The 16213-nt window shown below is 48.4% G+C and overlaps 1 protein-coding gene across 1 annotated transcript in view; it reads right to left on the bottom strand.

Annotated features, from left to right (window-relative positions):
• Positions 1-16213, bottom strand: part of HK1 (hexokinase 1) — a 74111-nt gene that overhangs the window by 4786 nt on the left and 53112 nt on the right. Inside the window, exons 10-16 of the mRNA XM_007454569.1 lie at positions 13851-14155; positions 12327-12475; positions 11903-12022; positions 10451-10546; positions 8630-8729; positions 4265-4448; positions 2233-2388 (exon numbers count right to left, since the gene is read on the bottom strand). Of these exons, the coding sequence (XP_007454631.1) occupies positions 2233-2388; positions 4265-4448; positions 8630-8729; positions 10451-10546; positions 11903-12022; positions 12327-12475; positions 13851-14155 (1110 nt within the window). The remainder of the gene's footprint in view (positions 1-2232; positions 2389-4264; positions 4449-8629; positions 8730-10450; positions 10547-11902; positions 12023-12326; positions 12476-13850; positions 14156-16213) is intronic.

Consider the following 16213-nt stretch of genomic DNA (forward strand, 5'->3'; position numbering starts at 1 on the left):
AAAAAAAAAAAAAAAAAAAAAAAACACTGGACAATTTGGTAAGAATGGCATCACACTGGTTTAATCTGTGCTCCTCTCTATTAGTGAGGATTACTGTTTTTGTTTTTGTTTACTGGCCATATGAACTACCTTATACCAAAACTCTTGTTCTCCTGAGATATTTGTCTCCTTCTCATTAAACTGAAAGAGTTGACAATGACTGATGATGAACACAACAGCAGTCAGCCTTTTTTGAGAACTTACTATGTGACACGTGCTTTACATACATCACCTCATTCTTCCTCCTAACAGCCAACTGATCCGTGTATGATTATTCCCATTTTAAAGATGTGGAAATTGAAGCTCGGAGAGATCGAGTAACTCACACAAAGCTCACAGCCAGTGGGGTAGAGCAGGTCTCAAGACCAGACCTGCCAAAGCTCTTGCCCACCATGCCATGCTCTGCATCTTGCATATATAATGCAAATGTTTTCCTTAGTTTTCTGTTTGTCTTTTAAGCTTGATGACTGATTTTGTTTTTATCTTATAGAACTATGCAGCTAAATTTGGCAATTTTTTCTTTATGATCTCTTCCTTTGCTATTACACTTGAAAGGACCTTCCACAGCACTTCACACCCATCAGGATAGCTATTATTAAAAGAAAAACAAAAACAGAAAAGAATAAGTGTTGGCGAAGATGTGGAGAAGTTGGAGCCCTTGTATATACTGTTGGTGGGATGTTAACATGGTACAGCCACTGTGGAAAACAGTATGGCAGTTCCTCCAAATAAACAAATAAGTAAAATAATTATGTGATTCAGCAATTCCACTTTTGGGTATACATCCCAAAGAATTGAAAGCAGGGACTCGATTGTGTATTTGTACACTCATGTTCATAACAGCATTATTCACAACAGACAACAGGTGGAAGCAACCCAAGTGTCCATGGATGGATGAATGGATAAACAAAATGTAGTGTATACATACAAAGAATTATTCAGCCTTAAAAAGCAAAGAAATTCTGACACATGCTACAACATGGATGCACCTTGAAGACATTATGCTAAGTGCAATAAGCCAGATGTGAAAGGACAAATGCTATATGATTCCACTTACATGAAGTCACTAGAGGAGTCAAATTCATAGACACAGAAGGTAGAAGGGTGGTTGCCAGGGGCTGGGGGGAGGCGGGAAATGGGGAGTTAGTGTTTAATGGGTACAAAATTTCAGTTCGGGATGATGAAAAAGTTCTGGAGATGGATGGTGGCGATGGCTGAACAACAATGTGAATGTACTTAATGCCACTGAACTGTCCACTTCCAAAATGGTAACAATGGTAAATTTAATGTTATATATATCTACCACAATAAAAAAATGTTAACAAGAAATATTCACTGATATTTTCTTTTCATTCTTCTCTGGCTCCCATTTTCCACACTTGGCCCTTGGGTGAACTTAGAATGAGGAGAGAAAGCAGTGGGGAGCTTGGCTCCCTATCATGGTGCCCCCCCACCCCGACAGCTATGAAATGCCATCACTCCATATGCCCAAGTTCTCCAGGGTCAGTGCTGCAGGGCCGCTGTCTGCAGCTGGCACTTCACCACGTGGGTTCTGGTGGGCAGTGTGTTCTACCTGAAGGTTACAGACCCAGGCCTGGGCGAAAGCGAGGGGCAGACCCGAGCCGAGCCAATGTCAGTGCTGCTATCGTGACCATTCTAAAATGAAGGTGGCTTTTGCACAAGCTCTTTTGCTGAGCACTTTTCCACCTCTTCTCACAGCTCACTGTGGGAGATGGCAAAGGCACAGATGAAATGTTCACTCTACATGAGAAAAACAGGAGGAAGACAGAAGCAGCTCGCTGGGGGGCACGGTGGGCGATGAGCTATGCGTCCTAGGCTGCCTTTCCGAGGAAAAGAGGGTGAGGCCAGACCAGGGGTACTTGGCTCTTCTGGACTCAATGGTCCTTCAATACAAATATCTGTGATGCACCTTTCCTATCCTGAAATGTAACCTACTTACACACAGGATGATTTCAAACCAATCAATATAATGCCCTAACATACAGGATGAATAAAAGGAAATGATTTATAGTAAAATTATGGAACTTCAAAATGCAACTGCTCAGGCCCTACTACTCCAGAGGAAGAAAAAAACCCTCCCAAATGGCCAAAATGTCCCCTATGTTGCCTACTGCCCCTATCACAGCGCCCTGGCCAGGTCCACCTCTAATAGGGAAGGCCCTGCCCACTCACCTCTCGATCTGAGAGAGATACTTGGTCTGAAAGATGCCCCGAGTCTTCAGCGGCTCAGAGATCTGCCCTCGGAAGAGGAATCCCCTCTTGGTGAAGTCAATCAAGATGTTGCGGACGATTTCACCCAGGTACATACCGCTGATCATCTTCTCATACCTGAAACGAGAGGAGGGGACTGGGTGTCTATATGAAGCCTGCGATCTCACAGTAACCCCGGGCGCCTTACTGTGTCTCACCGGCATCACCAACCCGTGCACCCAGCCCCGTGCTCCCTGGCAGAGGCAGAGCGTGAGACCAGGAAGGACTGAGGAATCCCCAACCCTCCCAGGATCAGACACAAAGGTGCCAGCATTCTGTCTCACTGCTGGACCATCCTCTTTCTCACCTGACCCCCTGCCTTTGCCTGGTGACACCCCACTCCAGCTCTCAGCTCTCAACTTGCCCAGCACGGCTCCAAGAGGTCTGTCCTCCCCCTGCCTATCTCAGCTCCCATGTACCCTCCCTTCTTCACAGCACACACAGGTCCTCCGCCCCTTGGCACCCCTGCAGCGAAAGCCTCGAGGGGACAGAGAATGTGTGTCTTGCTCAGCTTTGAGTCCCAGGGCCCAGCACAGCTCAGCGTTGCTCTCAGTCAGGTGCTCAATCAATACCTGTAGAACCAGCAAACGGCTTAAAGGAACAAGACAACACAGGGAACGTTCCGACTAGATTTTTGGAAGGTTTTGCCAAAACCCAGAGTGCTGGTCAAGTACCCACAGAGTGGTCAAGCCACACAGGCTGGAGGACCCAGGTGGCCACCACACCCCTGAGGGTCACCTGTTCGTGGGGGCTTTTAATTCCTGTCCTCTCCATGCTCAGGAACCTCAAGAAACGGCATGGGCTTTAAATGCTTCCATGCACACACCCCATCCCAGTGTCCCCATGCTGGCACGACTCCACTGGAACCTGGATACTCCAGAAGACTTCGGGTGGTCCACAGGAAAAACACGAAATAGCACTCCTATCATCAACTCCCATCCAGTCCTTTTCATTCCATCAAGGAGACAGCTCCTTGGTGTTGATAAGTTTGATGCCGATATGGCTCTAACCACTTCCAGCCTCTACTGATCTCCCTTATAACAAAGGGGGTCTTCCTGTAGGGCTGTTGGTAGGCACAGTAGCTAGGATTGAAATAACGCTGTTCTACACTATATCCATTTCATGGTAATATTGGTTTTCCTCCCTCATTAAACGTAAGAATACGAGCTGATTTAAAGGAAAACATTAAGCATAGGTGGTATTTGGAAAAGACAAGAATCTTGAGGTTATAGCTGGAGAATCACTTATGTTCGGGAGGTATCACCCCCAGCTCTTCATTCTGTTCCTGGGGGCACGGCTTAGACCACCTCGTCTTGGCTATGGCAGAGGATGGCCTGATCCCTGGGAGCTTGAGACAAGGGGTCATTTGTCTCTATGCTGGAAAGGGTGAACACTGCCATCTTGGGGAGGGTCCCTGACACCAGAGCTGCAAAGATCCAAACAGCCACTAGGTGGTGCAGGAGGTCTGCCGTGGGAAAAGGAGGAATTGGCGGTGGCGGGCCTCTGCCTCACCAGGGACGGGGAGCCCCCCACTCCCACTGGCGACATCCCTTAGCCCTTTAACAACTGCAGGTCAAATGTGTCCTACTAAACAAGGCAAAAACCTGCTGACCAACAGATTTCTATTAGCCTGATAGGGAAGAAACATAGAGCAATGAGAAGGCCAGAATGTTGCAGGATAAACACGGTCGCTGAGAGGAGTGGGGTGGCCACTGCTACCCTGTCCCCAGAGGCACCTGCACAGAACATCAACCCTGGGCCATCTTGTACCATGTACTGCCACCACCCTCCACTCCTGAGTTCTCTGCTCTCCTTGGGCCAAAAGCCAAGGTCAGGAGTGAACCTCAGGGACCACAGCCTCCAGGCTTTGTGCAAACGCCACTCCTGGAAGCTTCTTCCGTTGTAACTGGCAGAATGGCCCTCCCGTCCCGTCTCCTCCACCAGGTGGGATTACCTTTGCTTCCCGGCGTTTAGAGAATATTCATCCACCAGTTTGTCATAGATCGTTCTGATATCATCCAGACACCCGTTGTCCCCAAAGGCACCCCACTCCATGTTGATACACATTCGGCCCTCGTTTCCTTCTAGCGTCTCGACGTTTTTCATTTCTTCCATGTAGCAGGCATTGCTGCCCGTCCCTGAAATACACGAGGAGAGAATGAATGGCCACACCACCGTGCTTAGTGGGGAGGGGGATTGCAGCTAGACTTGGGGCCTGGGGCTCCACAGAGAGGGGCACACTTTTGAGATGAACAGAGTAATAGCTTCACTTTCCTAGTGTCTTCCAGGAAAATCTCAAAATATAAAGGCAAAATCAGAGTTAAAACTGCCCAGAGCATTTGATTAACCTACTTTATACTAAGACATCAACACCGAGAGCCTCGTGTGTTTACCTGTCCACACAGGGCTATGTTTATTTTAATACAAGATGGTCTTACAACAAAGGGATGTATTTTCAATGGTAGAAGTTCAGGCAGCATTCAGACTGGAAGGATATTTCTCTATTTCTCTTTCCTTCTCTCTGTACATATACATACACGCACATATACTGTATTTATATGTATATACACACATACATATAAAATAGTACATGGAGGGGTTGCCTACTATCCCACCATGCATGTCCACTTATCTTTTCTTATCAAACTTGGCCGTGGACTCTGCCTGAATAAACTCTCCTGTGTTCCAGAATGAGGCCCACAGTTAGTTCAGGGAAGGACAGTGTCCTGAGAATCTCAAGGGTGCCCTTCTAAAGCAATGGCTCCTCACCATTTTGGTATCACAGATCTCTTTGAGATTCTGATGATTCTCCTGAGAAAAGGGATGTTTCCCTGAGTGCACCCCTACACTGTATACACACAAACAGACAAACGGCTTCTAGGGGACCAGGAGCCTCTGATCTCCATCCCTGACCTCCCCAGGGCAGGGCTAGTCAGACTGTGGCCCCCCAAGGACTAGGGCTGGACCACAAACTGTTTGCTGTTCTCAACTAGGAGTAGTTAGGTACAGATGCTGAGAGGAAGCGTTCTAAAACTTTCACAGCAGATTTAATCGCCAGACATCCAAACTTGTTGTGGTCACTGGCCTTGTCTCAGTGAATGGACGGGAAATTTAAAAACCAGTCAACTAACCAAGGAGTCTCTCACACAGATATTTTAACATATACCTGAATCCCCTGAGGAGCTGTTAAGATGGATTTTCTGATTCAGGAGGTCTGCAGTGAGGCCTAAGACCCTGCATTTCTAGCATGCTCGCGGGTGATTCTGATGCTGCTGGCCAGGGATCACACTTGCAGCCGCAAGGCCCTTGAGCACCATGGACCCACCCTGGGTGGGAGACAGAGGTCGATGGATTTTCAACATCCTTATGGGGCACGAGGACACCTCTACCAGCTAGACAAGTGGGCTCTGGCTGTTTTATGCCCTTTAAAGAAAAGTAGAATTCACAGATGCTTCTGACTGTGTAAGTGTAAGCAGATAGGGTAGGGAGTCTCCAGAGAGAAAGACAAACAGCCATGACTCTCTTGATATAAGAGGAGCCATTTTGGCCTAAGCCATTTTGTGATCTAAGCCTGGCCACAGTGCTTGCTCTTGAACAGGTCTCAGTAATAATGATTTCAAGGGAACAAAAGGACAAACTGTTACCAGGCATGAGAAGTAACAATAGCAAAGAGCATAAATCAGTTGTAAAGACTCCTAGCTCTGTTTCAGTGGTAAAGATTAGCCTGAGGCACTTTCTTGAGCTGTTTTGTAGAATTTAAAACCCTGCTGGGCACTCAACAGCCAGATCAAGTGTAACCTAAGGGATGGTGATGTTGACCTTTCCTGACCCTCCTGACTTAAATCAACTGAAGCCAGGACTCTGTCAACCTTTGCCCCAATTCTATACTGAATTCTCCTCTGCCCAAGCCCCTTCATGAATATGCACGTACCCTTAGCTTAAAAGTTCCCCAGTTTTTCTGTTCGAGGAGACACTGCTTTGGGAAAGATCCCCAGTGTTCTCTTTACTTCTGCAAGTAATAAATCCTTCCTTCTGATCTTTGGTTTGGTTGTGTCCTTTGGCTCGACATCCACCGAGAAGCCAACCCAGTTTTCGGGTAACGTAACTGGATTTTTTTTGTTTTCTCGGCTCCCTTTCACCCAAAGTGTAAAACTGAGAGCAGAGGAGCCCCAGAAATGGAAGGGGTGCAAAGAAAGCCAAAACATGTAAACTATACTTCTTGCTCATGGGCGTTCTGAGCAGAGATCAACTGATGACAGAGGGAAGGAGTGACTTTGAAGGCAGTGGGAGAACCCCCTACCCCCACCCCCCACCTCTGGACCCCGGCACTTGCGGGCCTGACCTCTGGGCAGGAAGGTGAGGTCAGGCCCAAGCAGAGAAAGTGCTGTGTCACTCTAGCTTTGCATTTCACACCTAAGCCCATTCATAAGCAGAAGAAAGGGAGGGGCCGGGTGGAGAAAGCAAGCTTTGCAAAAGAAAGGAAGAAACAAAGACCCCCAAAGCCAGGCCCCAAATGACATTTACCTGGAGCTGCTCCCTAGCTTTTTAAAATTTCCACAGGAGCCAAAAGTGGTTTAACAAATGAAAAGGGCTTCCTGGCACCAGGAAGGCAGCCTGCTGGGGCCTTCTCCCAATCTCCCAGGTCCACGCAGCAGGCTGCTTGCTGACTCTCTCGGCCCAGGGATGCTCTGCTGGTGTTAGCTAAGAAACCGGGCCTTTTCCCAGCATCCCTGACATTAGGAACTGGATCAGTTAGGCAAATGTTTTTCTTGTAGCCTGAATCAAGATGCTTCTGGAATTGTGTGCTCTCAAGGCCCAGACCCCTACTGTGCTTGGATTATAAGGGAACAACGTGCAAAGCCAGATAATCCCTCTGCCTGTAACCGAGCAGGACCCTATGGGGCCTTCCCGGGACAGACCCCTCTCCCATATTCCCTACTTTAGCTCCTCTCTGAAGTACCTAGATAACAGTGTCTGATGCACATTCCCTAAGTTGTTTTACTGATGCTAAAACCCCCACCAAATGGAAGATATTAGCTACTTGATGACCTTGAGAACATAGCCCCAGGCCTGCTGGAGCCTAAGGACTGATAATGTTAACCTCTGTGACACCATCCTGTTTCCTCACCATCAACCAATCAGAGAATTGTGCATGAGCTGATCACAGACCCTGAGACGCCCCTCCCTCACCTGGCCTTTAAAAAGGCTGTGCTGGGGGCTTCCCTGGTGGCACAGTGGTTGAGAATCTGCATGCTAATGCAGGGGACACGGGTTCGAGCCCTGGTCTAGGAGGATCCCACATGCCGTGGAGCAGCTGGGCCGGTGAGCCACAACTACTGAGCCTGCGCGTCTGGAGCCTGTGCAACGTGACAAGAGAGGCCGCGATAGTGAGAGGCCCGCGCACCGCAATGAAGAGTGGCCCTCGCTTGCCACAACTAGAGAAAGCCCTCGCACAGAAACGAAGACCCAACACAGCAAAAATAAAAATAAATAAAAAGGCTGTGCTGAACTGTATGGAGGAGTTCAGGCTTTCTGAGCATTGGCTGTCCTGGACTCCTTGTATGGCGCCTCAAAAATAAAATAAATAAAAAGGCTGTGCTGAACTGTATGGAGGAGTTCAGGCTTTCTGAGCATTGGCTGTCCTGGGCCCCTTTTATGGCGCCTCACAATAAACGCTGCCCTTTAGGTCCTATGCTAATCTAACTCTTTGTCTATCCCTGCTCCCCCCAACAAAAAACCAAAAACATAACGAAACATAAAAAATGCTGCACTCTTCCTTCACCACAACCCAGTGTCAGTAGATTGGCTCTACTGTGCACAGGTGAGCAGACCCAGATTTTAGCTCAGTAATATGCCTCCCACTTCAGCAGCTGGGACCATTGGTGCTAAAGGCCAAACGGCGCCCAGACTGCCCTCTGGCCCTTCTCCACAGTCTGGAAAGGAGGAGGCTTGCTTTCTTCCCAGCCACAGGCCCCGGCCCTGCAACACCTGCCCGGGTCCCTCCCTACAAGCCCTGCTGACCAGGCCAGCTCCAAGCGCTCCCACCCTGTCCGCCTTGGGGCCGCACTCCTGGAGAGCTCCGTTCCTGCTTACAATCTGCTTACAGTCAACTGGAAGCCTGGTGGGCTGGGTGTTGGGAGGGGAAACTCCTGGAGAGCCCTGCAGCCTCAGGCCGTGATGAAACTCTGGAGGTGGTTAAGGGGACAGTGCTGACAGATATACTGTCTCACACCGAGGGCTGAGATGTTGGCTCAGGGCCCCACAAAACAGGAAAACCCAGCCTACCCTGCCCCAGAAAAAGACCTTCCAGGACACCCACCTACGATGAGTCCAACCTCGCAGGTGGGCTCCTCATAAGCACAGGTCATCATGGTGCCCACTGTGTCATTGACCACAGCCACCACGTCCAGGTCAAATTCCTTTGGAAAGAAAGAGACACAGGTTTAGCTTTAGGGGAGGGACAGCGCTGCCCGGCTTGAGCTCTGCAGGGTCACTCTGCTGCACTGCAGTCAGAAAGCTGCTGGTGCATCATCTGAAATAGTTTCCTTACCAGCCTGTGCAAGCTAATGAAATGCTTCTTCACTAAACATCTACTATTAATGATGTATCTGAAGCTTGAGCTCTGAAGAAAGGAAGTATTCTACCCATTTCACAGATGGCAATGAGTCCTAGAGAGGCAGCCCAGTGGCCACTGCGGAATGGAGAAGAGACAAGGGACAATGGCCAAGTAACTCTTTCTCTTGGCAGGTTAAAGTATTATAGCCTTTCAGAGGGCAAAATGGAAGTACCAAATCTATGTCTTGGAATCTGTTCTTCGGAGACAAGCATACAGGTACACAAAGGCACATACAAGGGTATTTGCGTGACTTATGTGAGCCAGAAGGAGAAACAACCCAAATCTAGATCAAAAGGGGCACGTAAGGCCCGGTTCGGGCAAACTCTGGAATCCTGCACAGCCAAGAAAGTGAATGAGGTTGGCCTCTATGTAGCGACACTAAAGACTCCTATTTCATAGTAAGTGAAAAAAGCCAGCTGTAATATAGTATACATGGTATGACTCCCATTTTTTAAATGTGTGTATGTTGGTATATGCATGGAAAGTACATTGGAAGAACACTGAGATTAAGAGTTGTGAAATGGGCAAAAAGAGGGCGTCAGGTTTCTTTTCAATGAAATATTAGCTGTCGTCTAGCACCCTCTTCCAGGAACAATCGACCCCTCTTCCAACCCATACATTTCAGCCTCCCTGACTGCCTGTGTATATTAATTAATCTGCTCTTCTGAACTGGGGACACTTGAACGGACCTTTTTTTTTTTAAACTTCTAACTGATTCCCTCATTAATGAGTTAAATAAAAACTTCAGAATTTTTCATTTTATATTTTGTCAGTCAATGTCCTCCAGCCAAAGACCACCAGAAACATACCCACAGAGGACAAAGCTGCACTTCCTGACTGGTTGGTTGCAACACAGGCAAACACATCCCATGGTGCGTGCCAGGAAGTGCTAGAAAGCACAGTTATAGGATCTGAGCCTGTGCTGGTAGTTTTAGGGAGGGTTCTAAGAAGTGGGGTTTTGCTCAGGACTGGATGCTGTCAGGAAGCAGGGCCATCTCTGAGCACGTGCCAAGTTCTGCCATGACGACGCAGCGCTTCCTGCTCATTTGATTCCATCGCGGTCGCAAGGGGGCTGTGAGGACGGCTGTGCTCCGTGGCAGTGCCAGGCTGTGCCCCACGGTCAGGGGCTGCTTTTCCCTTTTTCAAGCTGGAGGAGAGCCATGATTTTACATTCCTTAAACTATCCTTTAATAACACAAAACTGTTCTGCTCTCTTTTATTGCCATCAGTTGGGGAAACCTTAATACCCCTGTCAGAGGGTTCTGTATCATTTGAATTCTTTATTTTTTTTTTTTTGCGGTACGCGGGCCTCTCACTGTTGTGGCCTCTCCCGTTGCGGAGCACAGGCTCCGGACGCGCAGGCTCAGCGGCCATGGCTCACGGGCCCAGCCGCTCCGCGGCACGTGGGATCTTCCCGGACCGGGGCACGAACCCGTGTCCCCTGCATCCGCAGGCGGACTCTCAACCACTGCGCCACCAGGGAAGCCCAGGAAAGATTTTTAAAAACATCCTTTTAATAGTTACCTCTCTCCTTTTTACCGCATCCCTCAGTAAGGTCGCTACGTCCTGCCCCACGCAATCAGTTGCCTTAAAACCTTTCGTCCAGGTGATCAAGATTCCCTGCAATAGGAAGGGAAGTGGGAGAGTCCTGTGTCATTAATCCTTCTAGGCAGAATGCAAAATCCCACCCCCTCCTTCCAGAGTAAACACCTGCTAAGAATTTACAGTGAGACGATGCTGGAACATCTGAGGCACAAACCAATAAAATACAAAGAGTCCTCCGCAGGCCTGCCCCCTCTCACTGTCCTCACAGTGGTCTGGTTTGTAATCCCCACTTCACAGATGGAGAAACTGAGGCGTGGAAAGTTAATGGTGCTGCCCGTGGTATAACCAACTAGTTCCTCTGAAGAACAGTTTGCCAAAAACATAAGTGGAGAATTGCAAACTTTTAGTAACACTGTTACTACCTAGAGTAAACTTCAGGTCTGATTGGACTGTAGTGTATACACTTGCTGGGTGTGTCCTCACTATGATGACGGTATAAGTGAACTGCTTTTAAAAATCACCAGACCTTTTCAAAACTGCAAAACCAAGTTTACATGGATCCATCTGTTGAGATCTAAAAGAGTTATTAAGAGGGAAAAAGACCCGAGTCAGCACTGTGTCTGGATTAACTGGCTTCTAGAGGCAGGTGGCCCTGCCCAGCTTGCCAAGTGCTGCCAATCATGTGCCTCAAACCCTGGCCTAAGGCCCCGTGTGATGTGATGCCAACACCGGGGCCTGCTCCCTGGCCATACCTCTACCTGTGAAAACACAGAGGATGGGTCTCGCCTGCATGATTCTGCACAACCGCTCCCTTCCACACAGAACATCCCCCCGGGCCTGCCAACACCCCTAAGCGTGGTGCCGGTGTTGCTGGAGTAGGCTGAGATGCTCCACTAGACTGGCGGCTTCCTGAGGGCTGTGTGGCCAGCTCGTGGTCCTCAGCAGGTGCTCAAGCCCTGACCTTGAGCCCTGGTTCATTCCATTTATTGAATAAACATTTATTAAGCATCTTCTCTGATAGCACACTGTGCTAGGGCCTGTGGGGAACACAGGTCCTCGGCTCAAGAAACATACGACGTCGCAGAAAAGAGAGACACCAGAGATCACTAAAAACTGTGTAAGAAGTGCTATAACCAGGCAACATTAGAGGAAACAGGGAACACTCACGAGGGTGAGATTCTTTTTGCCTGGAGGACCAGAAGGCTTCCCAGAAGAGGTGAATTCTTTAAATGATAAGATAAAAGAAGAGTTGAGCCTTAAGATGTACTGGAAGGTGTGGCGTAAGGCCTGGGTCAACCCACTGCGACAGCTAAACTGTCCCAGAATCGAGGGAGGACACAGAGGCTGGAGGAGGCTTCAAGAGCTGACCCACACTGGCCAAGGGACAGTCAGTACCGCCCGGTGTCTGATGCCTGGAAAAAGGAGACTCACCGCATCCAAGCTCGTCTGCTTGCAGGGAAATGAAAATGTGAAGCCCAGAGGCATTCTGGGGCCCTTGATGCCCATGTAGTCCAGGAAGTCAGAGATGCAGGAAACGATGTGGTCAAACAGCTTTAGGAGAAAAGAAGGGCTTACTCATGTACCCTCTAGTTTCACACCTTCAGTGCATACATACAAGTACACACACATACACACCCGCCCCTGACACATGCAGAGCAAGCCCCCCTCCCTAGTATCTTCCCAGCCCCTGAGCATCCTAAGCCCAGCATGGCTGAATGTACCTGATGCTTTCGGGCCACACAGACACAAGTGCACAGCGGCATGTATCACATGCAGGTTCTGGGGCCCAACGATGCCACTGGCCAGGTCTGTGACGCACATATGCCACGGTGGTGTAAAAGCAAACCTGTCTCACCTCTTCCCCAGTGCCCTGCATGATTTCCGTGGGAATGGCGTAGATCTTGTTGTGCATTTCCACTGTTCTCTTTTTCCCACTACGAATTTTCACCAGCAAGACGCGGAAATTCGTTCCTCCAAGATCCAGGGCCAGGAAGTCACCATGCTCTGTTGTGGTCAAGAACATAAAGAAGGTCAAGAAGAGTTAGTATTGCCTCCCGGCAGCCAGTAACCCCAAGACGTCAGACTTTCAAGGGAGGAGGCCGCATATTAAATATAGGGGAGAAGCTGTTAAGTCTTCCCTCAGCACACAGCCCAGGCTCAGAGAGGGCGGGCACCAACTCATGACCACCGCAGCCTCTGAGCCACACTAGAAGGACAAAAGGCCCCATGGATGAAGCATCTGTCACAGTAAACAAATAGATTTTACCAGGCTACTGAAAAGCTTGGCAACAATGACCTGATCTTAGGGAACCTCATATAAAAATTAATAATTTATGTCAATGTGTAGAGTGTTTGCAAAAATGGCCACCATCATTCCTCCCTGTATGCAGGCTTCTTTGCAAAAGTGACTTTGCAGTTCTTCCCGTCAAAAGATGGAATCTGTTTCTGCCTCCCCTTGGATCTGGCCTGGCCTTATAACTTGCTTTGGCCAACAGAGTGTGGCAGAAGGGGAGCTGAGCCAGCCCCGGCCTAGGCCTCCAAGAGGCTTTGCGGTCTCCCTCTCCCTCGTGGACCCTGCTGTTACCATGTGAACAAGCTCGGCGGCCCGCTGGATGATGAGACACGTGGCCAGGCGCTCCTACACCCCAGCTGACAGACAAATGCTGGACATGTAAGGGAGAGCCTCCCAGGGACTGCAGACGCATGAATGAAAGTTCAGCCAAGCCTGGCCCAGATGAGCAACGATAAGTCGCTGACCCAGGGACCCCTGAGCAACAGTAAGTGGTTGCTGTTTAAAGCCAGTAAGCTTCAGGGTTTATGATGCAAGAGTAAGTAGCTTACACATAGGACATACTCATATCACAAACAGTCACCAGCATCCCCCCAGTGCTCAGCTCCAACAGCACCAGCAAGGTCAGCAGTACGGCGTTGGACGCTGAGCTCCAGTCTACTCGGGTACAACAATCCCCAGGCCTCTGTGTGCCTCTCCACCAGGACCTAGGAAGGGGCAGTGAGTGTTTATCCTTATTCTACTTTCCTGTGTTTATCAGAGGCCCTATAGCAATCTCAGTGCTTCGGGATCTGCCCAGCTCTGCTCTCTTAAGAACAGTTTCTGATTCTGAACAGGGCTGTGGTTTTAGAAAGCGCCTGCCTGGGAGGCTGGACCAGGTGCAATAGACTGCCTTGAGTCACACACGCGGCAAGTTGGTGGTAAAAATGGAAGAGAGAGGTTTGAGTGAGTTTCTAGCTCTTGCCAAAATCATGCCACCCCAATGTAGAGCATCCCCTGGAGAAGCCAACCACCCTGCAGCCCCGCCGTGACTCGGCCACTGGTATGAGAAGCAGGAGGGGCGTGTCAGCCCCCAACAGAGGTCCGCACCTGTCCCATCGGGAGTGCTCCGGACGAAGGAGGGCAGCATCTTGACAACGGCCTTGTCATGCGTCTGCTTGCCCAGCCCCAATTCCATCTCGGCCCGCATCCTCCTTTTCACCTCCAGCAGCGTATCCTTGGTGAGATGGAAGTGGGCCAGGGTCTCCTCTATCTGCCGGTGCTGCTCAGCCAGGCGGTAGGCCACCGCGGTCACCATGGCAGCCCCCTTGCCGCTGCCACTCTCCGAGAGGAGGAAACGCACATCACAGTCGGGCACCAAGCGCCTCAGGGTCTTGTGGAAACGCCGGGAATACCTGGGGTGGGGAGGCCACAATAGCCAACTGAGCCGGACTGTAGGGACCTCTAGAACCCCTTTCTCTCTTCTTGTACACCTTAATTCCATTTTCTACACTTGCTTTCCGCATTACTCCAGTCACACAACACATCCACTGTAGAAAAGTTACCAAATGCAGACAGGTAAAAAAGGGGAAACTGAAATCACCCACAGTGACACATAAAAAGAGAGGGCTCTCATTACTACATGAATATCAAGAGACTTCCCTGGTGGTCCAGTGGTTAGGACTCTGCACTTCCACTGCAGGGGACCACAGGTTTGATCCGTGGTGAGGGAACTAAGATCCCACATGCCACGAGGCCAAAACAAACAAACAAAAAGAATATCAAATACAGAAAATTCAGGGTCCAAAAAAATGTTGTCTACCATGACAAGGAGATAATACAGCACAGTGGTCAAGAAAGAACCCAAAAGAGCCCAGTGTTTAAAAGTCAGACCGGGAGACAGGGTGAGTGCCCCCACTTCCATACCAGGGGACCGTGTTCCGTTACTTAACCTTGGAGTCAATGTGGATGACAGCATCTGGCTGACAGTGATGTGGTGGGAACTCCGTGAGTTCATCAAATCTTCGATGAATAACTGGCGCTGAGCAAGGGCTCAATCAAGCAAGAATCTCTCTTGTTTTCCATTTCCACTTGGCCCTTTCCCTCAGCCCCCAAGACTAGGGATATTTTTTAGTGGTTAGAAGAGGACTTTAGGACAGGACTCAGAACTTTCTCCAGACACAGAACTTTCTCCAGGTCTGTGGTCTGTTGTAAGTATGGAAGGCTGCCTGCCATGGGAAACTGGGAAACCGGAACCTCAAAATGTTAACAGCCATCAACTCCAGGAGATGGGATTAACAATGACTTCTATTCTCTTTGTAATTTTCTGAACTATCTGAAGTTTCTATACCAAAAATATTTTATTCCTGAAATAATCAGTATTTAATCAAAGTTATTTTTTAAAATGTGATATTGCAGATGACAGAGTTCTAGAAATGACTGGTGTAATGATCAAGGGATCGATCCAAGAAGAAGATATAACAATTGTAAATATTTATGCACCCAACACAGGAGCACCTCAATACATAAGGCAAATACTAGAGATGACTGGTGGTGATGCCTGCACAACAGCGTGAAGGTACTTAAATTTACTGAACTGTACACTCAAAAAATGGCTAAGAAGATAAATTTTATATTATGTGTATTTTACCGCAAGTAGAAAATTATTTTAATGTGATGTAAATCCCTAAGCTGTCTTGTCCAAAAATTAGCCAAGAAATTAAAAAAAAAAAAAAGATGGCTAATTGCATTATCAAGAATTTGACAAAAATTCTAAGAATATAAAGAAATAAAATTATGAACCTGGCAGATAATAGCAGCTAACTAGCTCAAACCCTATCCCCTCAGCAACACTGAACTATTTCAGTTTAAGTCAATCCTTATTTAACTGTTACTAGAACTGGGTATGAAGGCACAGTATCTGCAAGGCCACTTCACAGGCACATTATATATACAATGGGAGAAACACCTGAGATCCTGTACAAAAAAATCAAGTCGCAGGCAGTTATTGTTAAAATTCGGAACATAAAGACTTAGAATTCACCTTTAGCCTTTTTAATAGATTCAGGCCATGTCCTTAGGGGCCACAGAAGGCTTTTTTGATGCTAAGGCGTCCAATAGACAAGAAGGCAGCATCAATGGGGACCACTTAACAACTTAATCTCTTTCTGTCTCTCAGATGCAAAGCATCAACAAGTTACCCATTTTTAAAAAGTACTGTCTGAGGGTTTGAGGGGCTTTAGAAACTCATCGGAGCTTCTAAAATAGGAATGTGGGCACTACACCTATGACCCGAGCTACAGTGAGGATGAAGGTCCCTGATGAAATGCAGACAAGCAAGAGAATTCAAGACACAGACATATTCCACCCAGTGCTCCTGGCAGCTATAGAAATCTCTACCAAGACTTACGAAATGAGGAGAGATGACAGTGCAGTGGAGAAGCAACAGCAGCAGGAAACAGCTGAGGGCTGGG

Source organism: Lipotes vexillifer, unplaced genomic scaffold (assembly GCF_000442215.2).
Source record: "Lipotes vexillifer unplaced genomic scaffold, Lipotes_vexillifer_v1.1 scaffold708, whole genome shotgun sequence".
Taxonomy (NCBI): Eukaryota; Metazoa; Chordata; class Mammalia; order Artiodactyla; family Lipotidae; genus Lipotes; species Lipotes vexillifer.